The 24,179-nt window shown below is 40.5% G+C and overlaps 1 protein-coding gene across 1 annotated transcript; it reads right to left on the reverse strand.

Annotated features, from left to right (window-relative positions):
- Window positions 1-9,793: 9,793 nt before the first annotated feature.
- traf2a (Tnf receptor-associated factor 2a) lies at window positions 9,794-23,304 on the reverse strand. The gene is given in 12 exon segments (XM_046841771.1): window positions 9,794-13,196; window positions 14,120-14,268; window positions 14,383-14,529; window positions 14,532-14,559; window positions 14,643-15,155; window positions 17,127-17,201; window positions 17,312-17,386; window positions 17,494-17,655; window positions 18,504-18,602; window positions 20,745-20,823; window positions 21,234-21,450; window positions 23,084-23,304. Coding segments are annotated over 11 exon segments (1,734 nt in total). The 5' UTR covers window positions 21,422-21,450; window positions 23,084-23,304; the 3' UTR covers window positions 9,794-12,977.
- Between the last annotated feature and the right edge of the window lie 875 nt (window positions 23,305-24,179).

Below are 24,179 nucleotides of genomic sequence, written 5' to 3' on the forward strand. Positions count from 1 at the left end.
AATTACAAAAATGTACAGATGTTACTTTATTTTTATTGAAATATATTCCCTAAGCTTGAATAACAGCTTTACAAGCTCTTGGCATCCGGACAGTTCATTTCTCCAAACATTCAGCAGAAATACTTTGCAATGTCATTAATAAAACTTGCCAAAGGTGTTCTTCACTATTTATATATTTCTTATATATATTGCATGCAGTAGTTAGTTCTAATTAGCCGCAGTCCAGACATAATTTAATGGCCATGGGTTATGGAATGGTAACAATATTGGTTCAGTATTGACAGGCACTGTATGATAGTTAATAATGCAAATGCAGGCATTCAAATTATTTAATTTTACTTACACAGACACCCTATGTTGTATGGTTTAGAGACAGTGGCATTGAATACAAGACAGGAGATGGAGCTGGAGGTAGCAGAGCTGAAGATGTTGAGATTTTCGTTGGGAGTGACGAGGATGGACAGGATTAGAAATGAGTTTAATAGAGGGACAGCGCACGTAGGACGTTTTGGAGACAAGGTGAGGGAGGCGAGATTGAGATGGTTTGGACATGTGCAGGGGAGAGACAATGGGTATATCGGTAGGAGAATGCTGAGGATGGAGCCGCCAGGAAGGAGGAAAAAAAACAGACCAAGGTGGAGTTTTATGGATGTGGTGAGGGAAGGCATGCAGGTGGTTGGGGTGAAAGAGGCAGATGTAGAGGACAGTGGGGTTTGGAGACAGATGATCCGCTGTGGCGACTCCTAATGGGAGAAGCCGAAAGAAGAAGAAGAAGAAGAGGAAGAAGAAGAAAAAGAAGAAGAAGAAGAAGAAGACTTACACACACTGCCTTCTCTAATAGAGACACATACACCTCACATCAGTCAACCATAAGGTTCATAATGTAATGCAAAACATCTTTGAGATACAGGTCAAGATCGTAAGGTGATATTCATATCATACTTAAAAAAAAAAAAAAAAGAAATATATGGTATACAGAATATGGTATACAGTATAGTAGCTGTTGCTACTAGTTTGTCTGGTTTGAGTAATTCATAATCTGCTGTTCTCCTCTGATTTTCACATACAACAGTTTCTAGAGCTTACACAGAACAATGCGAAAAGCAAACAAACAAGAAGTCTGCAAGCAGATGGTCCATTAACTAAAATGCCTTGCTGATAAGAGAACACAGAGGAACTAGAATTGTCTAAAAATTGAAGAATAGAAAAAGATCAGATGATTTATTTCAAATAATTTTCAGTTGCGTGGTGCGTGTATACGTACAGTTCCAAAAGTATTTGGACACTGATAGAGACAGAATTTTGAATGTGAAATTTAAATAAGGGATATGTGTTTCACTTCAAACCAGAACTGAAGACAACATGCACTAAGAACAGACATGAGCTGAAGACAGCTGCAGAGCCCTAGCAGAGCATTAGCAGGAAAGAAACCCAGCATCTAGGTAATGTCTATGAGTTCCAGATGTCAATGAGTCATTGACTGCAAAGAATTTGCAATCAATGTAATCCAATTTTTTTTTTCCATTAAGAGGGAGTCAGTTTGGATGTGTGTATGTAGTGCTGTAATTCCCACACTGTTAACCTGATTTGTGTGTAAATACCCTCACTGAAAATAAAAACATATATCTTTATTAAAATTAATTTGTTTAATCATATTTACTCCAATTAACTGTAGCTGTGACAGTAGAAATAACAATTTACCAAATATTTATTATCCAAATAGTGCCTCAACTGACAATTATAAGTTAAAGTTGGCAATAAAGATGGTGACACAACATCTTCAAAACCTAGGATTATTAAAATAATAAACATATAAACAAAAATTTGCAGTACATTCTTGCACAAATTGACTGCAAAACTGACTTCATCTGGTCTGAAAGCCTGTCAATGCAGTTAATTGTGGTATTAATGGAGAAAATCCCAGGCCCATGATTGTCGCGTGACCCCAGTCCCAACCATTCTAAAATACATTTTACTGTTGCTGGCAGCATTGTGCCTTTTTTGTCACTCTTATAAAGTTAACCAGAGCTTAGTACAACATAAACATAGCTCTCCTGCATGCAAGAGTTATTACCTTGTATTTACTGCTGAACCACTGACCTCTGCATACTCAGTGCCATTACTGTCACTTAGTGTAGACATTAAGCCTGTGTGCAACACATCGAATTGCTCAGCAGATATAGAGTGACCATCCTACACCTCTCCTGTGGAGTGAGCATTTTTTATAAATACCTCTATAAATTTACCTTTATTGCTGCAGACCAGGCTTCTCATTGCAGTAAACAATGTCATTTCAGGTTCAGTGTATGTTCCCACAAAAATGCCTCAAGGCTATGTTAACGTACTCTTATTTATACCTCATATTACTTTTTTGATTGATTCCCTTTTAAGTGCTTTTTCTTGGAGAAAACTGCAATAAACATAACAAAACTGAAAGTCCAGTTATTAATAGATCTACACAAATACCAAAATATCAGGTCTGGGACATAATGTAATGGCTAAATGGGTCTAAATGACTAAGAAATTACATTGGCTTTACATTAGCCAATAGGCCACTAAGAACAGAAAAGGCAGGATGGGCAAGGTTTCCACGGAGCATATGTGAGCTTCCAGTCACAAACACATTAAAAACTATGATCAAAGGCATGGAAAAAGACAAGGAATAAAGAGTTTAGTCTCTCTCAGCACGACACCTTTCGCTTTGAGTACCAGCTCTCAGCAGGTAGATCCATTTGGCCTAAAACCACCTTCCTCTAACACGGTGCTCAAACATCTCTCACCAGGAGCCATAAACTAAGCACACTTATCAGCAGGCTCCTGCCACAATGACGCAAGGGAGAGAAACATTTTTACATGCATCTCAACACTGAGTTAGATAAAGCAGAAAGTGCAAGACAGAAGGAGATTTTGGGCCAGAGATTTTGGCCCACCCTCTGTGATGCAAGAGGGAGAAAGGTTTTAAACCTAAACATACACACATTCAGACAAACAAAAACACACACACAATCTGATGCTAAGTTTAATTAAACATAGAGGACAAAGTTGTTTTTTTTAAGTCAGGCAGAGCAAATCTTCACCTGTGGAAAGTACCACCATAAATCAACTGTGTTGCGTTACCAAGGGATCCAAAGTTGTTTATTTACAGAGAACCAGAGCTGAGGCTCAGCAGCCATCCTCAGGGCTGAGGGACTTATGGGAAATGGGGAAGCATGATGAGTGGATGAAAGCCTCCAGGAAACCTTCGGCCTAAAATGAGATCAGACTGCAGGAGAATGAGGAGAGAAATGAGTTTTATGACTGTTTCTCTCTAGGGAGTAGAGGTAGAGATGGAGTTAGGATGTCCATTTTCAGTGGGAAATGAGTTAGTATCACTTTTTATATTAAGAAAGTTGAGTAATGCTTTTACATAAGGTAGAAACAAATTTGATCCAAATTTCTGTTTTTTGTATGTAAAGGCTGAATTTGATGATGGGAAAATAATAATAACAAAATATTTCCTTGTAAATGCCACATTTCTAGGCCTTTTTAGTTGGTCATCATATTACATAAATGCTTTTATGATATATATGCACCAAGTTAAATGGAACTGATTTTCATAATGTAGTTGGGAATACAGTGCTAGATAACTGGTAATATGGCTTATTTCAGCAAAACTATGCTTTGGTATTACTTACCATTTACCAATTACCATTGTTATTCCAAATGCCCCCCTTCCAAATTATTTACAAACAACTACTGACCGTCGGGCCTGGGCCATTCTAGAGCTATGGGTTACTCAGAATGTCTTCCTGTCTTCTGCCAGGACCCATTTCACTTTTTTTAGGGACTTTAAGCTCCTGCCCCATACTGCTCTTGCAGTCTTTTGACCTGACTTTCAACAACTGCCCTCCTGTGACACACAAGTGAGGAAACAATCTGAATTTGTTTTGCAGCACCCACTCTCCTTCCTCTGTAGCTTCCAATATCCTTATAACTCTACTATACCCTGATTCCCTTTCCTCTCTAGAACCAGCATCAACTTCCAGTACCTTCTTCACATTCTTCATCCACTGACCTACTCTGCCCTCTATCATTCAGACCAAGAAAGTGTCCCTACCCCTCTCTGCCTCTCGATATACAGTACCAACAGCAACTGGTAAAAATTATACAGACATTCTGCTCTAATGCAACGGCAAACCATGACATCTTTATATATGAGAAAGTTGGAAAGATCTGCATTTAATCTTTGAAAGCTCCTCACTGCTGATCGTGTTACAACTATTTCAATAAGACTATCCCTCTTCCTTTTCCTTATTATTTTCTCTTCAGCCTTCATTTTTTTTGAGCAATCACATCCCTCTATCACAAACCTAACCCAGCAACACACTCCACAGATACAGTCCTTGTAACTGTTACAGAGAAGTTTTAGACCACTATATCAGCCAATCTATCATTGGTTGCTTTCTTGACCTCTCAGCAGCCAACACCATGGTCAATCATAAGACACGTCTGTCTATCCCAAGAGGTTCTGGGATTGCACTGTCCTTTACTGCATGCAACCTTGGTTTATATCTGGACACTCTCTATTCTTCATTCCTCATATTGCAATTTTGACTTCTCCTTTACGACGCTAAGAGGTTCGGGACATTTCTCTCCATGTAGGCCTCTCAGGTGCTTGTCTAGTCCCTTATCATCTTAACACTGGGCCACAGAAACTCTTTCCTGGAAGGTCATCCCATACTCCCCCGCGTACCATTCCACCCATGAAACTGATACAGAATGCAGCTGCATGACTTGTTTTCGATCTAACCTAGCTCTCCCACGTCACCCGTTGCTTCCTGGAGCTTCCTGGAGCTACCCGTGTTTAAAATTGAAACACTCATGCTCACATGCAAAGGCAAAAAACAGACCAGCTACCTGATGTCAATTAGAAAACCATTCTCTGTACCATCTGCAAGAAAGAGACTCTTCTCTGTATGACATGCAGACTCTAGAAGTTCCCCTTAATGTCTTAAAAAAAAGACTAAAGGCTGGCCTCTTCTCTTAACATAAACAGTTTCCATTGCTGTATTAACCATTTGTAGCTCAAGGGAAGTGGTAGGTCAATGGTTAAGGCTCTGTGTTACTGATCAGAAGGCTGGGGCTTGAAGCCCTGTCAAACTACCACTTCAGTACCCTTGAGCAGCTCCAGGGATGTCTCATGGTTGACCCTCTTCATTGACCCCAACTTACAAACAAGCTGGGACATGCAAAGAAAGAACTTTTGTGTATGTATGTATGTATGTATGTATGTATGTATGTATGTATGCATATGTGACAAGTAACTGCCTCTATGCTTAATAGTATCCTTCTTTTTTGAGGCTATTAATATGAAAATTTTCTCGAAAATATGAAGCAGTATTTTCTTCAGTAGAGGAGGTTAAACACAAGTCTTTTATAATGTATGAGTGCATGTTTCATCAATAAGCCCCAATAATCGACTAACACACTTTGTTGTACACACACCGAAAGTGTAATAGAAGGATTGTTCCCACGTTAATCCATAGATTAGACGCTGTCTGTGCACTCTGATACAGCGCTGTCAATTTGCCCCAAAGGGGAAAAAAAAGGCATTCACCATAAGCCAGCTTCATATGAATAAGAAAACCCTCCTGCTGTGGAGGTTATCTACCATATGACTCAGTCTCACAGCTTGTGTTTGAAGCCAAATTTAGGTATAAATAGCATCTTTCCCAACAACACTTTATATTGATGCCTTTGGTGAAATTCGATGGATCTTACATCTCACCAGAAACTGATTATACGTAACTAAAATCGACCTTCATATACATTTAACCTTATTCACAGACTTTTAGAAGCTGACAAAGGAAGTAACATTTCAATAAAAGTGAGGGGTGGGAAGCCCTGGTAAAGTTTCACCTCCCACCTTTTAAAACTGCTACCTAAGCTTGTCAAACTTTGTAAGGTACCACCATTTCCTGAAACCTCTCAGCAGTATCTCCAGGGGATAAATGCATATGTCTGAAATGAGACAAAGACCCGCTTTATTTTAAACGTGTGGTATCTGGTTTTCAATTAACTAGTGTATAATTAATGAGTCTTTAAAAAGTTTTCAAGTGTACTTTGGGAAATTACATCATTGTTGTACTTTGGCTGACATTTCGTCTCGGTTTTCTCTTAGGTGATGTCAGGCGCATGTTACCAATGTTTTGGGAACTAAAGTAGGCAAAGGTGGATGTTGAATTTCCTATTTAGAAAGCTGCTGTTTATCCTGCTCTCATGAAAATAGGTTATTCATCTATTTTTTTTATCAGATGAAAACTTGAGTGGAGATCTCACAGATTAGGTGACCTGATTAACTTTTTAACTAAATTAATGTCTTTAAAGTTTTGCCATGCATGGTTGCTCGATTGCTTTTAATAACGAATAGGTCTGGCCAAAAAAACCCAATGTTTTTAAATCTCACACTATACCACTAAGCTGCCATTACTTGAATAAGGCCTTTAAAACTCAGCTGCTCCGGTGTTTAAATGAGATAAATGTAAGTGTGTCGGCCAAATGCTGTATGTCATTAGAGGTGGTGCATAAGTCAGTAAGAAAATAAATAGGTGGACTGTAGCAATAATAAAACTATTATCTGACTGACGTTTAGTCACAAAGATTTGCAAAAAAACAATAAAGGCGAAGAAATAAAATTCCTTGAAATTATTATGGTTTGAATGGATAGATGAAGGGATGAATGTATGGACACTTAGACAGACAGACAGAGAGATAGACAGACAAAGAGATCTTTATTAAACCTGAATGTAATCTGTAATGGTACGGCATACAGTTTACAGACATGCAACAATATGTATAAGAATATTAAGCCTGGAAGAAAAAGCCTATTTTCAATTTTAAGAGCACAATGAGAAAGAGGGTAAAATTATTATTTATAAAACCTATGATACACTGTTTACAAGAGTGCAGTCAGGTGAGAATCCGAGAACTGCACATTAAGGTGTATTAATGAGGTTAAAATCTCTGGATGGTGTTTCTATCTCAGTGTATACAGCAGTCAAAGACCTTGGTGTGATTACTGACCCTAGTCTTTTCTTTGAGGCTCAGGTGAATAATATTACCAGGATCATCTTCTTTCACCTTAGAAATATTGCTAAAATTAGAAATATGATGACGTTACAGGATGCAGAAAAACTAGTTCATGCTTTGGTTACATCTAGATTAGACTACTGTAATTCATTACTATTTGGGTGTTCGAGTAAGTGCATAAATAAGCTTCAGTTAGTTCAGAATGCAGCAGCAAGAGTCCTTACTGGATCTAGAAAATATACTCACATCACCTCTGTTTTAATCAGTCTACACTGGCTCCCAATCAAATCTCACATTGATTATAAAATACTACTACTGACGTATAAAGCACTTAATGGTCTCGTGCCACAGTATCTGAGTGAACTTCTGTACCAGTATGATCCTCCATGCTAACTTAGATGAAAAAGTGCAGGCTATTTGTTGGTATCTCAAATAATAAAGACAACAGCAGATCTTTCTCTTATAAAGCCCCACAGTTATGGAACAACCTTCCAATTAGTGTTCAGGACTCAGACACAGTCTCAGTGTTCAAGTCGAGGTTGAAAATGTATGTATTTAGTCGAGTCTTTTATCAGTAGATTTTTCTTAGGTAAAGGTTTAGATCTGGAGGGAACATGGATTTAGAGTGTTTGGTGAACTGGGATATTTGTGTGCTGTCGTCCCCTCACTTTCACACGTTCACTCAGGTTTGTTGACGGTGGTGTGGTGGGTCGTCTCTTATCCCAGAGATCCCTCATATCTGTTACCTTCTGGTTCTCCCTTTTTAGTTATGCTGCCATAGCGAGTCTTGCCGGAGTCCCCAACTGCAGTTTCCTGAACTTTCATACAACAATAAGGACACATAATAATCCATATCCTTGCCTTCCTGTCACCCCTCCCCTCTTCTCTCTCGGTCGAGTTAAACTTGCTCCTGAGGTTCCAGTGACCACTGTTCCTGCCCCTCTTCCCTCTGTCGATCTTCCCACTTCATCCAGGCCTGCCTCCCTCTGGATAGTGTTTTCTTCGATTGGAGGCCACTCTGTGCAGCTTGGGACGGTTTCTCATCAACGCCTTGAGTGGTTCCATGAAATTCAGGAGTAAGAACAGGAGCTTTGAGAATGGATTACAACAGTCAACAGTCTTCTATACTGACTCAGGACTACAGTATGCTTCTGATCACCATCTGTACCCAGCAACATCGTTTATTTGTAAAAAAAAAAAATGGACATTCGGTGCAACCCAGATGAGGATGGGTTCCCTCTTGAGTCTGGGTTCTCTCAAGGTTTCTTTCTTATGCCATCTCGGGGAGTTTTTCTGTGCCATAGTCGCCACCGGCTTGCTCATCAGGGACAAACTTACACTTACAAAGAACATCTTATTCATTTTTATCACTACATTATCTGTGTAAAGGTGCTTTGAGACAATGTTCATTGTTAAAGGCGCTATACAAATAAAAATGAATTGAATTAAAACCATGCAAAATAATATTGTTTCTATATACATAGTGATTTGATTGGGACTGCATCAAGGATCGGCTCTGAGCCCTTTCCTGTTTGCAGTGGTGATGGACAGCTTGATGAACGAGATCATACAAGAGGGAGAAGAGGTGGTGAAGGTGGATGAGTTTAGGTACCTGGGGTCAACCATGCAAAGTAATGGAGAGTGTGTTAGAGAAGTGAATAAGAGCGTGCAGGCAGGGTGGAGTGGGTGGAGAAGAGTGATAGCAGGAGTGATTTGTGATAGAAGAGTACCTGCGAGAGTGAAAGGGAAAGTTTATAGGACTGTGGTGAGACCTGCGATGTTGAGTAAAAGACAAGAGGCTAAGCTGGAGGTAGCAGAGCTAAAGATGCTGAGATTTTCATTGGGAGTAACAACGATGGACATGATTAGAAATGAGTTTATTAGAGGGACAGTGCATGTAGGACGTTTTGGAGACAAGGTGAGGGAGGCGAGATTGAGATGTTTTGGTCATGTGGTATAAAGGTAGAAGAATGCTGAAGATGGAGCTGCCAGAAAGGAGGTAATGAGGAAGACCAAGAAGGAGGTTTATGGATTTGGTGAGAGAAGACATGCAGGTAGTTCATTTCAAAGAGGCAGATGTAGAGGACCGTTGTAGTTTAGAGACGGATGATCCGCTGTTGCGACCCCTAATGGGAGCAGCCTAAAGATGATGATGATGATTAACATACATGATGGCTGGAGATACAGGTGAGAACTTAAGTAACTGAATATAAGAGGCACTAGGTCATTAAGTGGACATGGGTGCATTAATTAGATTTTAAAAGAATAACATTATGGTTAAAAAAAATGGTTTTCTGCTATGAAGTGATAGTCTTTCTCATGAAGTCATCCATTTTTTGACAGAATGTTTTAAAACTCTCTTGCAGAGCCTTTGATGAGAAATTAGGCATCAATTTTGCTTAAAATATGAAACCGTTTGATCGCAAGCAGGACCTTGAGAGAAGAAAAAAGCTGAGCTGAATGAAGTAAATTGAGCATGCTTGAGTGGACTCTGTGAAAGCCATCAGCCCAGCATTTGCCATTTTACAGAACTTCCTTTGGTTTTCTTTCAAGCTGTGTGTGTGTGTGTGTGTGTGTGTGTGTGTGTGTGTGTGTGTGTTAGTTACTGTCTCCAACATCAGCACTGGAGTGGAGAACAGATACCGGGTGAACTTGCACCCTCCCACATCACACTACTGCCATCATGTGGAGACTGAACAAAAAAAGCAGCACACTTTCATCACTGTGAGGTCAGAAAAGCATTTATTGAAGATGTCAAGAGGGTAAAACCAGGAAAGGGGGAAAAAGAATCACGGGACCTTTACAAATCACTGCTAGTCGCAGGTCATCACAAATTTTCCAAAGTAAACTGCATTAGAAAGGTTATGGCACTGCAAGACCGACGTCTTACAAGGATATAAACTGGCAACACAATTTTATTAAGTGTACACAAATTACAAGTAGTCGATCAGTAATCTAAGAAACAACTTTAGCTTTGATTCAAATGTAAAAACATAAGAAAATACCGTCACTTCAGTATAGCGCATGAGTTCATTTACATTTAAACGGCTGCAGGCGAACTCCTGCAAATGTAGCAAATGTAGTGTCTAGCGTGAAGAAAAAAAACCTCCAACCCACCAGCCTGCTAGACTTCACTCAAACAATAGGAAGGTCACTTGTATAATTGCACAAGCTAAACTGTAATGTATGCATTACAACAAATAATGTAATGTCAGTTGAAAAGGCAAAGTGTTTTAGTGAAATATACGCCATTCGTTTAAAGAACGGAAAGCTTTAACTTTACTCACGATACAGCACATCTGCAGCATGCAGTGGTTGCTTAAGCTGGCGTGTAGAGAGAGGATGCATCGTATGAGCTATACTACAGAGGCACGTCACCTATTTACAATTTATTTAAAAAAAAAAAAAAAAAAAGCACTGAAATGTCACTGGGGCAAAGACCGAGCAAGCTTGAGAAAACACCAACTGCCAAATTAAGATCGCAGTGAGAAAAAAAGAATTGCAGATCTCTTCAAAAAAAGACTTGTTTCCTCATAGGATGACACAAAGTGGAGAACTTGCTAAAGCCCATAAAAAAAAACAAAAAAACAAAAGAAAAGCGCCCGAACACATTTTTAAACCATCCCAACAGGAAATAGTACATATATTATTACTTAATAGAATCTATATTAGATATATGATTAATATTCATTATATGCACAGCGTACAGTCAGACAACCGTGTGCACCGTATAATAGTATATCTATTTATACTTAAATAAGCAATATAACACGTTCACATTTATAACCATCATATACGGCATTTCAACAGATAATAAAGTAAAAGCAATACAAATAAAATGTTGGTCTACAAAGTAAACCAATACTTTACAATATGTGTGTTTGTTTTTCTTTTTTTTTCTTCTTCTTCTTTATTGAAACATTCTCATGCACAGAGAGGTTTCAATGTCTGTCGGAACTGGTTTGAAAATAGGCTGGGTTTAGGTGTTTGGGTAGCATGAAGGCATCATTATTTTTTTTTTCGTTCCCCCCCCAAGGGGGAAAAAAATTAAAAATTAAAAATAAAAGCATCTTAGACTCCCTCTACGAAAAAGGATCAGAGCGGAAACCTCGTATGGAAGACGTACTGTATGCTGTAAGCCCTTAGAATGGAAGAGTCATGCACTGTATAGGTGTGGCGATGCTCTCTGTGGTTCTTTACAAAAAAATACTGAATAAATAAATAAATAAATAAACACTACCAGTTTTCTTGAGGTGATCATGTGTAGAAAACGAGGTCGGGCTATATTTTATGGAACCTATCCGATCTAAAAATGGCTTAAAGGTGCTACAGGTAGGATTAGCAGTTGGAAATGACTGATTTAGAATTAGTAGTCCTTTGTTTCCAGAGTTAGCCCCCGGTCATAAACAGTACAAATGTGCGAATATTTGAGCCGATTTCTTCGTCCTGTTTGTGCGTTGTTGCGTTTAATGACGAACCAACGTTTAGAGCATAAAAAAACTTTTTTGTACAAATTTCACAAAGTTGTCTGGGACAACAGGAGCTATGGTAAGGAATGTAAATTAGTGACTTTTTGTTTAATGCTTGCAATCGTTTGAAACAATTTATGATTACCACTTACACGACACGTAGCTCCTTGAACAACCACGTTTCTAGTACGTTCACAAAGTGTAAAACCCAAGGAGAACCTTTATAGTATATCGACAAAACAGGAGTGACTAAAGAATAGTCCTTTTTGCCTAATTCTAGTTAACAGAGTACGTTATAGTTGGAGGGCCGTTAATCACTTTTGCCCAAAGCAGCACAACATCAAGAGAACACTCAGAACGAGAAAACACCAAAGTACAATTCAACACCAGCCCTTTCACGCCACAAGAAAGCACGAGTTTCTGTCCTAGTCTACGTCTCCACTCAGATTAGGCTAAAAGCTGCCAGTTAGGTTGTTCACGTAAATCCCAGATGCCTTGGCTATGATGGTCCTATCTGCTTAGAGTGAAATGGTGGGCTACACTGAGGCATGAGAGGCAAAAAATTCGAGAGCTTTAACTAACACCAGTGTGTTGTTATTTTTCACTGACGGGGAGTTACGATGAAACTGCCTTCGCTTCTCAGGTTCCAGGTGCAAACCTGCTCTTTTGCTAACTTGAATGTATCTTCCACAGATCCAACATGCAAACTAATACAGCAAAGAACACCAAAAATGGTTAAGGAAGGAAACGGAGACCTGCACATACACATACCTCAAAACACAAGCAGGGTCGAAAAAAAATAAACCCAAATGTTGCGCTTTCGGGACTCCATGGAATTCGAGCAATGTTCACCACTACATACACAGAGGAGAGATGCGAGAAGATGCATACACTCAGAGCAGATTTCGATATTAGATTAAGCGAGATTTAGGAATTATATAGGAGCAAAAGAATTCGTTAGCATCATTCATTGTTATTAAAACTCCACGTCTGTCTATGCAAAAGAAACACGTGATTCGTTCAAACACCGAAATGTGAAAGCCAAGCCCCAAACACTGGCCACAGCACAAGCAAAGCTCCTGAAGGTGAAATGACTCCTATCCTGTGAGTTAAAGTCCTCTCTTAATCTCTAGAAAAGGCAGAAGTGCCACAACGGGCACCAAGAGTTACATTACAATCACTGCTGACAGCTATTCCCGCTACGGGGAAGAAGGAGTGAACTTTCTGACTATATTACAGCAAAACTGCACAAACTCCAGGCACAATTTGGGTTGGCGACATTAATGTAGAGCGATGTAAAGTAACACGGCCCTGGGAATGGGAGTCATTCAAGGGGTGCATAGGCCCCTGTCGGAGATCTGCTAGAGGTCTCAGGCCTTGGTCCAGCACTGAAAACCAAATGCAGCAGGCTGGAGGAGTGCAAAGAGCTGCCTTACAGCCTTAAAGGCCAGTGAGGTCAACGATGGCCTTGATGAAGATGGTGTCGTCACGGATGTAGGAGTTCTTGGAGTCAAGCTTGGCGAGAGGGCAGAAGAGAGGGCAGCCACTGGCGATGTTCATGTCGCTGACGGGTCTCTGGAACGATGAGGACGAGATGTCGGGCCTAAACGCGTCAATGATGTGTTCTCGGTTATTCTGGTCCAGAAGCATTAGGGTGACCTGTGGGCATGCAAGTGGACAAGTTTTTTTAGATCTTTAGTCACATAATGCAAAAATGTGCATGTTTTGTAACAAAGAATGCAATCCATCAAACAGACCTATTCAACCAGGCAATAAATTAAATGTAACGACAAGAAAATGAGCAGAAAAGCATATTGTGAATAGCTACATTTACAGCCATTATAAGCAGTAACACAACATTAAACCATAAATAAACTAATAAAATGTGTGCAATTCCTTAATCACTAAAAGAGAAAGTTGGTTGTCACGTGTCGGTGAGGAGTAAACCACGTGGAGGTTTGCTGTTACAGGAAATTCATAAAAGAGATGTGTGTGGTGTGCAGTTTAACATACACTATATCGGCAAAAGTTTGCAGTCACATAGTCATAAGTTTGGTATGTGCTTTTTGAGTATCGCATTCCCTCCACTCTTCTGGGAAGATGTTCCACTAGATTTTTACGTGTACTTGTGCACGTGTGTTCATCAGCCGCAGGAGTGTTAGTAAAGTCAGGTACTAATGTAGGGTGAGGAGGCCTGGGGTGAAGTCAGCGTTCCAATTCATCCAAAAGATGTTCAGTAGGAATAGGATCAGATCTTCCTCTCCAAACCATATCTTCATAGAGCTCACTTTGTGCACAGGGGCATTGCCATGCTGGAACAGGTGAAGTGACGAATTTTTAGTTTGCCGCATCCCAAGACAACCTATACAGCTGTGTGCTTCCAGCTGTGTGGTAGACGTTTGTGGAAGAACCACATGTGGCAGGAAAGGTCAGGTGTCCCAATACTTTTGTCCATATAATGGTATTTGGTCCATATAATAATTTTGTCCATTATGACATGAACAAAACTCAAATATTAACTTCTCTCTGCCCACATTTTCACATTGGTGCTACAATTTAGACGAATGTTTGATGACAAATACCTTCTGGTTAAAAGGCCACTTGAGCAAGGCATCACTGTGTCCCCTCATCACCACGAAGAACAGAGACAAGTGAGTACCGCGCCCTGTTCCGTCCCCGTTCAGATAGATGCGCAAACACATCTTGTAGCCATACTTGCTTGTATAAAACGCTGCAAAACAAAAAGCAATGCATTTCTGCAGGCAGTATGACCAGAACGGTTTAGATTTAAATGGAGGTTTTACAAGAAAAAATAAATGAATAAATAAAAATCTTGCATCTGTACCAGGTGAGAACATGGCTGGGGCCCGTCCAGCTACAGCGTCTTGCCTCTTCTTGGCAAAGTCTGAGATCTTCCACACGAAAACACCATCGTATGTGGCAGCTGACATTTCTCTCATCTTGCTCTCCATCTCCACGATGGAGAGATCCTCAGCCCCACCGTCCTCTCCAGCTGACGAACCTACATGGGAGCAGTTTTGACCAGTATTAAACAAACCATCTCTTACAGTCGTCGTTAATTCATTTTTCCAAGCATTTCATCACCTTGTTGTTGAGGATCTCGATCTTGTCCTGGTCGAGCCGATGCTGGCGGTTGTAAGCCTCCATGGTGGTGGCAGAGCGCTCCATTTCGCGATTCAGCACGCACACAATGTTCTCAAAGGTGCTGGCCTTCAGCTCGAGCTCTTGGCAGCGCCGGCTCAGTTCGGCCACCTTGGTCTTCTCGCTGTGCAGCTGTAGCTCAAGGGCAGCACCGACGGCACTGGGCAGTGGGGTGAACGAGGTGGCCAGGGTGGGCGCAGGAGGTGGAGGGTTAGGCGCGGGCACACACGGCACGCAGGGCCCCTGCACGGGAGCCCCAGCGCTCAGCTGGCCCAGCTTGACTTCCAGCTCACACAGAGACTGCTGCAGCTCCTCGAGCTTGTGGCTAGCCATCTCCAGGCCCTGCGGCTGCAGGCTCTCCACGCTTACCTTGATGCCCATTATAAAGTGCAGCAGCAGATTTAGGTGCTCGTATGAACACGCCCGCTCGTGCTCATGGATTTTTTCCTTCTCCACCTGGAAGCGAGAGTGAAACAGATTAGGACTTTCATAAAGAGATTTCTTTGGTAAAAACACACTTAAATTTACAGGATATTTATATAAAAAAAATATTTGAAAATAAAAAGAAACCCGATGCCTGCAATAACATATGTATCTTGGGTATTTTCTGTTGATGGATAAGTATAGAGAATGTCAGAAGATGTTGCATTGTGGATTTAGAGAAAGCGTATGACAGGGTGCTGAGAGAGGAGTTGTGGTATTGTATAAGGAAGTCAGAGAAGTATGTGAGGGTGGTGCCAGACATGTAAGAACAGTGTGACACCAGTGAAGTGTGCAGAAGGAATGACAGACTGGTTCAAGGTGGAGGTTGGACTGCATCAAGGATCGGCTCTGAGCCCTTTCCTGTTTGCAGTGGTGATGGACAGGTTGACGGACGAGGTCAGACAGGAGTCTCCATGGACTATGATGTTTGTGGATGATATTGTTATTTGTGGTGAGAGTAGGGAGCAGGTTGGGAAGAGCCTGGAGAGGTGGAGGTATGTGCTGGAGAGAAGGAGAATGAAAGTCAGTAGGAGTAAGACAGAGTACATGTGTGTGAATGAGAGGGAGGGCAGTGGAGTGGTGCGGTTGCAGGAAGAAGAGGTGGTGAAGGTGGGGGAGTTCAGTGCAAAGTAATGGAGAGTATGTTGGAGAAGTGAAGAAAAGAGTGCAGGCAGGGTGGAGTGAGTGGAGAAGAATAGCAGGAGTGATTTGTGATAGAAGAGTATCTGCAAGAATGAAAGGGAAAGTTTATAGGACTGTGGTGAGAGCTGCGATGTTGTATTGTTTAGAGACAGTGGCATTGAGTAAAAGACAGGAAGTGGAGCTGGAGGTAGCAGAGCTGAAGATGGGTTTTTTTTTGGGTAGTAATGAGAATGGACAGGATTAGAAACGAGTTTATTAGAGGGACAGCGCATGTAGGATGTTTTGGAGACAAGGTGAGGGAGACGAGATTGAGATGGTTTGGACATGTGCAGAGAAGGGACATGGGGTATATCGGTAGAAGAATGCTGAGGATGGAGCCACCAGGAAGGAGGAAAAGAGGAAGACCAAGGAGGAGGTTTATGGATGTGGTGAGAGAAGACATGCAGGTAGTTAATTTGAAAGAGGTAGATGTAGATGACAGGGGGGTATGGGGACGGATGATCCGCTGTTGCGACCCTTAATAGAAGCTGAAAGAAGAAGAAGAAGAATCTAGGGTATTTTTAAATAAATGCGTTCAGAATTTTCAGGTATGAAATTTTCTTTTTAGAGGTCGACCGATTCATCTGGAACTATCAGCAAAAATCCATACTGATGAATAAGTTTTTCCGTATCGCGTCTGCGTTAAGCAGCAGCCATTATACAGTACGAGAGCGGCCTCTAGTGGCCCATGAGGTATAGCATGCAGTCTCATTCACGTTAGCTCACAGTGCATTAAGTACGGTTTAATTAAAATGTATTTAATAAATTACAGTTAATAAATCTTTTGTTAAAGCGTTAGCATTTCACATAAATCCAGTCATGCTTAAAACAGCCTCTTAATGTCTTTACACAAGGCCAGAGCATTGAAATTACATTCATGTTTAATTTACATGGAGTGATTTTTATTTAATCCAGTATCTATTATAAAAAAAAAAATATTGGTTAAAATTTTCCACTTCACAATTCAGTTGCCACCATGCAGCAATCGCTCCCCTATCACACGACAACTAACCAGGGTCAAGTCTAACATATCAGCTCGTTCTACATCACAGTGTACATAAAGCGAGGAAAGCGGGGGCTATTTGCCCTCTTTTACATACAGGAGCTTACAGATGGCCTTGAATTATTCGTGTCACAGTGATTTGACAGGGGAGAGTAATCATGCCATCCCTCCTCCCAAACAGAAACCAGATTTTGCTCATAACCACAAAAAGCTGTGGCACAGTGTGCAATTTAAGACAGAAAAGTGTGTAATGTACTCACAGACATGTCGCAGCCAACAACGTGAAATCTGCATGGGGTGCGGAATTTGGTACACAGCTTAATGTGATCCACATACTTAGACAAAAAAAAATAAAAAGACAGGAAAAAGGCATGAACTTCAGTTCAGCAGGTAAACCTTATTTAAATCATAATACAAAAATATTTGTATAAATATATTTATTCACCTTCTCTCTGGGAATTTTCTTCTTTGCACAGCCTTCACAAATCATTGGGTATTTTGGACAAATCTCGTCATGGGCCTAAACATTAAGGCACAGCATGTTTTCTTTCCCCTCATCACATCAACATTTCGGCTTTGTGCCGCAATCATGCTCACACTCATGCCATAGAAAATGAGATGGTTCACCTTAATGTTTTTAAAATGAAAGGGTTCTTTGCAGTATTTGCAATTTAGAGTCCTCTCTGGGCATTCCCGCTCGTTGTGACGCTCGAGTTCATTGGCTCTCAAGAGCTCTTTGCAGGAAGGACACGGGATGATCATAAAATCACACTGTCCCTCGTGTGTGGCCTGGTGGGAGAAATGAGAACCAGAAGAACACAGTGAGGATGACTTTTATTCGAACCTTCCACCCAATTATTGTGAAAATGTTAAGCTAATTTCCAAGATGTCAGAAGGACAGCAAGTACAATGTTGCATCATTATGGAAACATTGTGAAGAACATCTTGCACCAAAGAGCAACAGCACAAATCCAACTTGTTTACTGATAACTGTTCACCACCATGGTCCAGGATAATGTTCTAGCTAAATTTAAGATTTTTTTTTTAATCAAGATTTAAGAATCTGTTCAATGATACTATGTAAAGTATTAAAGAAAGTCTACTGAAAGGCAGACCTCCAAACCACGTCACTGGGGAAAAAGTGCTGACCACTGCAATTCCAATTTTGTAAGCTCTTCTTGTTTACAATATTTAACAAGGTTTCATTCAGCAATAATGAATTTCTGTTCTTACCTTGGGACAATTTCTAAAATGTCCCTAATGTGGCAGTCTGGGAAAAACCCCATCAGAGGTCACTGTGGCTTGACAGTTTGAACTGATTACATCATACTCGAATGTTTACATGCTTCGAATGTTTCCAAACTCTTCAGTCTGGCTTTGATTGCATACGGTGTTTCAACATTTTCTGCCCAAAGTCTTGAGTTTCAGGGGTCGCGAAGATGAGTTACTCTTACGATGATCTCAAATGTCTGTGTGTTCACGCAACTGACGCTCATGATCACAAATGGCGTTTAAAATGTCTAAAACTGTGCTAGACCCTTACTCCACTCAAACATCTCGTTCTCTCTTGTTTAAATGTACACACCGGATGGATTAATATCTCCCCAATTCTTATAGACTGGATGATTTTTACACACCTCATATTCTTTAATGGTGCCAGTCCAACTGCAACCTTCGTTGATACAAACAGCTTCGAGGGCTTCGACTTCTCTTTTAGCAGCATTGTCCGGAAAAGCCTGTGGATATTACAGACATCGGGTTATTGCGAAATCTCATTAACTCTGTACAGTTTTACCTCCTCACTCATCCTGTAATACTGTTTAGTTATACTTTTAATGCTGTATATCCATATAAATGGAAATCAAAGCTTAAAAAAAAAGATTAATTATTAGTTGGATTAATAGATATTTGTATTATTATTATTATTATTATTATTATATTTGGAATTCATGTTTCCCTCAATAAACTGCAGCTCTCCAGTACCAGCAGCACTTATGCAGCCCCAGATCATGATGCTACCACCACCATGCTCAACTGCAGATAAGACAATATTTTGGTTCTCCTCACCAAGGCGTCCCCACACATGCTGGACACTATCTGAGCCAAACAAGTTTATCTTAGCCTCATCAGACCACAGTTCCAGTAATTCATGCTCTTGAACAAGTTGTCTTCAGCAAACTGTTGCAGCTGTTATCACTTGGGGTGTACTTATTTATGTGGAGTTATTTTCAGAGGACGGTAATTTTGTACTGATATACAAGCTGCACATTGACTAGTCTAAATATATCCAAGTTTCATTTCTCCAGTATTGTAGAAGAGATATCTTGTGAAGATCTGCTAAAATGGTTCATCACGCTGTACCTTAAAACGTTTTTAAGGATTAGACAGGCACAAGCTGTTCTTACTGTTTTACTCAACTTTCAGACTACTTGTTTTAAGTAATACAAATCTTAGAAAGGATGACTCACACAGATTTAGACTTGATTTCCAAAAACTCTGACAAAGGATTAATGTGTCCTACAAATTACAGTTACACATCTAATCCTGAGTAATGATTATATATGACTGGATTACTGGATTCTCTGATGTAAACACCAGACATAAAGAACCGTTAAACTTCCCACCACTGTGCCGGTGATATTTTGCTTGGATGTTCTGTGACAATATCTTTAAAACAGATATATTTTGAGGTCAAAACCAGGATCTCCAATATAAGCATTGTCTTGAAATAAAAATACAAAAAGGACTGTTGCGTTGCGTTCACTCAAACACTTGCATTAACTGCCTCATCAGCTGCTGTTAGACTCTCACTGAAATACATTTTGGGTAAGCAGGTTTTTCTTCCATTCCTCAGAACGGACACACACATTTCACATTACCAACATGGCAAACAAGAGATAAAATTCCAAAAAAGAAGCTGAAGAAACAAGTCATGTTTTATATTCTTGGCATTTTAGCAGCGTGAGCAGCGTGACGAGGGAGCCGCCTGCAAGGCTTTTTCAAGAATTTCTTCCCACGCATGCTGAGAACTCATGTTCATCAGTTCTCAGTATAATAATAACAATAATACTAATAAAAAGTCTAATTTTAATATTACTATAAAACATTATTTTAGTACACACGTATTTATCTTTCAAAACATTTAAAATATATATCCTATATAAATTATTATAAATGCCTGAAATAAGCCAGCGATTGAGATTTTATAAGTGGCAATAAGTTATTGTTGATGGTCTTCCTGAAAATAATCATAAAAATAGCAATTAGTGATTTTGTGAATTTCAAGCACCAATTATAATAATAATGATGAATATTGTTATAATTATTATTATAAACCACCATTCTTTATATCGACAAACAACCACAACATGCAATAAAAACGTATGCATTTATTTCAAATATTACAGCATGTTATAGGGGTATGTTTGATTCGATTTTTTCTTTTTATAGCATGTTGTTCAGTGTGTATCGCTTTCTTTAAAAATAAATAAATAAATAAATAAATATATATATATATATATTTTTTTTTTTTTCAGACTTCAGCTTCACTCTTGTGCTTTTCGAAACAAAATATAAACTTTTGATTTAAAAAACAATATATATATTTTTTATTGTTGACTGTTTATGTAGAATATTAATAATTAATCATTTTTGGGGAGATATTCATTATTATTATTAGAATTATTTCAGAATGAACCAGACAGACAGACAGACAGACAGACAGAGATAGATAGATAGATAGATAGATAGATAGATAGATAGATAGATAGATAGATAGATAGATAGATATGTATGTAAATAAATGAATATTACTCAAAGACAGGGGTTTAATAATGATGGTTAGCTCTGAGGGAGTTGTGACAGCAGTGCAAACTCACACAGCCCTGCTTCAGAATCGACGTTGGGTCCTCAAAAATATCTTCTTTTATACAGGCACTGCATTTCTGTGGACCAGAACTGGAAAGAAAAACAATGAGAACCGTGTTACCGAAGACACAAAACGCTGCCCAGTGTGGTGTTATTTCACATTTCTGCCTGAATAAAGGCTCAGTCCGGGTGTCAGGACACAGCTAATGTGCCTGGCAACAACAGCACAGCACAATGAATGGAACGGAACAGTAACGGCGGTTGAGCTAACGAAGCTAACCCCGAGCCCTTTCTTTTGTTCGCCTTGCCTCAATAACGCGCATGTTCCCGGCGCTGCCCTGAGGGGAAACGGCGGCTCAGCGGCCCAGCTGTGTGTACTGAGGTGATTTGGTGTGTGTCAGGTGGAATTCTGGGTGTATTGGGAGGCTGGAGCTCGTAGGTGTGAGCTGATTGTGCCTGGTCGTTAGCATGTTGCTCCGGAGGACTGCGCGCTCACCTACCTCACTGTCTTGTTGAAGCAGAAGGAGCAGAATCGGTGTCCGCACTGCGCCTGAAACGGCCTCCGCAAGATCTTCTGGCAGATGTTACACACATGCTTCTCCTCCAGCTTGTTGGCCAGGATCTTCCTCGGGAAGCCCGGCTTGTTGCCTTCCAGAGAAGACGGAGGGGACGGTTCCTGTGCAGCCATTATTATTCCCGAGCGAGCATGTGACCTTCCTGGAACGCCGAGCCGGGAAATGAAACCGAGCTCAGAGCATCGGCTTTGAAAAGAAAACCAAAACAAAGCAATAACACCTCAACATCATCTACCCCCCCTCCTCCTCCTCCTCCTCCTCCTCCCTCCTCCTATTCAACAGCCCCAGCACCTCATCTACCCCCCTTATTCAACAGCCCCTGCTCCTCATCTACCTCAAAACTCCCTCCCCATTTTCAACAGCCTCAACTCTTATCTACCCCAAACCCCACCTCACTCAACAGCCTCAACTCTTATCTACCCCAAACCCCACCTCACTCAACAGCCTCAACTCCTTATCTACCCCAAACCCCACCTCACTCAACAGCCTCAACTCCTTATCTACCCCAAACCCCACCTCACTCAACAGCCTCAACTCCTTATCTACCCCAAACCCCACCTCACTCAACAGCCTCAACTCCTTATCTACCCCAAACCCCACCTCACTCAACAGCCTCAACTCCTTATCTACCCCAAACCCCACCTCACTCAACAGCCTCAACTCCTTATCTACCCCAAAACCCCTCCTCTTATTCTACAGCCCCAGTGCCTTATCTACCCCAAACCCCACCTTACTCAACGGCCTCAACTTCTTATCTACCCCAACCCGTTATTCAACAGCCCCAGCACTTCATCTACCCCAAATCCCGGTTTTACAACACTCCCAGAACCTAATCTATACCAAAACCCCCATTTATTAAACAGCCCCAGCTCCCCATCTACCCCATCTACCCAATCTTCCACAATTCCGACACCTATGCTACCACAAAATCCCACTTTATTCAACAGCTCCAGCACTTATTCTGCCAAAAAAGCCCCATTATTCAACAGCCTGAGCACCTCGTCTACCCCAAAACCCGTGTTTATTCCACAGTCCAAGTAATTCATCTACCCCAAAACCCCCGATTTATTCCACAGTCCAAGTACCTCATCTACCCCATAACCCCTGATTTATTCCACAGTCCAAGTACCTCATCTACCCCAAAACCCCTGGTATATTCCATAGTCCAAGTACATCATCTACCCCATAACCCCTGATTTATTCCACAGTCCAAGTACCTCATCTACCCCAAAACCCCTGGTATATTCCATAGTCCAAGTACATCATCTACCCCAAAACCCCTGATTTATTCCACAGTCCAAGTACCTCATCTACCCCAAAACCGGTGTTTATTCCACAGTCCAAGTACCTCATCTACCCCATAACCCCAGATTTATTCCACAGCCCCAACAATTATTCTACCACAAACGCTCCATTTATTCAACAGCCCCAGTGTCTCATCTACCCCAACACCCCCAACCCGTTATTCCACAATCCCAGCGCTTCATCATCTACCCACTGCCTTATCTCCCCCCAACCCCCCTGTTTATTCCTCACCCCCACACCCCCGCCTGGTCACTAACCATGGACCAAACCGCCCCGTGTCTCTGGTCACCAGAGGTTACTCCAGACCTTTCCCGGATTAATAAATATCCTACACAGAAACTTCTTCAGCATCTAAACATGTACTTCTACACGTTTTCTGTTCTAACCATCGACCTGAACATTTACCGATTTTCTCAAAACACTCTCCTTCCTCATCATTGTGTTTACATGTGTAGAACAAAAATCCTTACCATCATCTGATCCAACAAATTATCTCCGAAGCCTGAGCATTTCCAAACCACCATCTCTACATCAGTGTCCCTCAAACTCATCAAATACAGCTGGTGTCCTAACCTCCTGCCTCGGAAATAAACAAGTACGTAATGTTCTCTATCTCTATCTCTCTCTCTCTCTTTCGCTCTCTCTCGACCAAGGAGTCGGTTCCGAAAAAGAGTCGAATATTTTCTCTCTCTCTCTCTCTCTTTTTCTCTTTTTCTCTCTCTCTCTCTCTCTACCAAGGAGTCGGTTCCGAAAAAGAGTCGAATCTTTTTTTCCCTTCTCTCTCGACCAAGGAGTCGGTTCCAAAAAGAAGAGTCGATTCTCCTGTTCCACACTAACAACACAGAGTAGATGAAAAAGCTCGAAATGTAATGTCGAATTTATTTTTGCATTTTGCACTTTTTCCGGTTTGGAGCGGTGATTCCATGCATACCTAAACACAATACGTACATAACATAGTACACATATTTTTTTTTTATTTAATTATTAATTTAAATATTACGTATATAATGAAAAAGTAACCCAATTTGCCATGAGGCAGAATCAGTGGCAGCTCCATTGTTAGATGCACAGGGGAAAAAACTGTAGAACAAGTGCAGCGAAATTGAGCCCAATTTTTGTTTAAAAATAAATAAACCACCCTGCATACCACAAAATTCAATAAAACTAAAATAAGCATTAAAACGTTTCTGTTTTTTGCAGTGTAGCCCAGTACCAAATGATCTCCAGTACTGGTGGGAGATGCCTGCATTGGGGAATTTTATGGGATTTCTTTGGATACCGAGAGATCAGAACTGGATGCCAACAAAATGGTACAATTATGCATAAAAATAAACTAAATGTCCAATACCATAGAAGAGATGTGTTAATATTTCTTGTTTGTCGTCATCATTAATATCATGACAGTGTATTATGTTACGACTTATCATTTCATTATTATTATTATTATTATTATTATTATTTGTTTGAATCGAGAACTTTGGCTCTCTGAACCGATTTATAGTTATTTGTTATTTATTTTAAATTAGTTGCTGATCTGGACTGGCAAAAAAAGAATACAATATAAAA

The sequence above is a fragment of the Silurus meridionalis genome, chromosome 27 (assembly GCF_014805685.1).
Source record: "Silurus meridionalis isolate SWU-2019-XX chromosome 27, ASM1480568v1, whole genome shotgun sequence".
In the NCBI taxonomy this organism is placed as follows: domain Eukaryota; kingdom Metazoa; phylum Chordata; class Actinopteri; order Siluriformes; family Siluridae; genus Silurus; species Silurus meridionalis.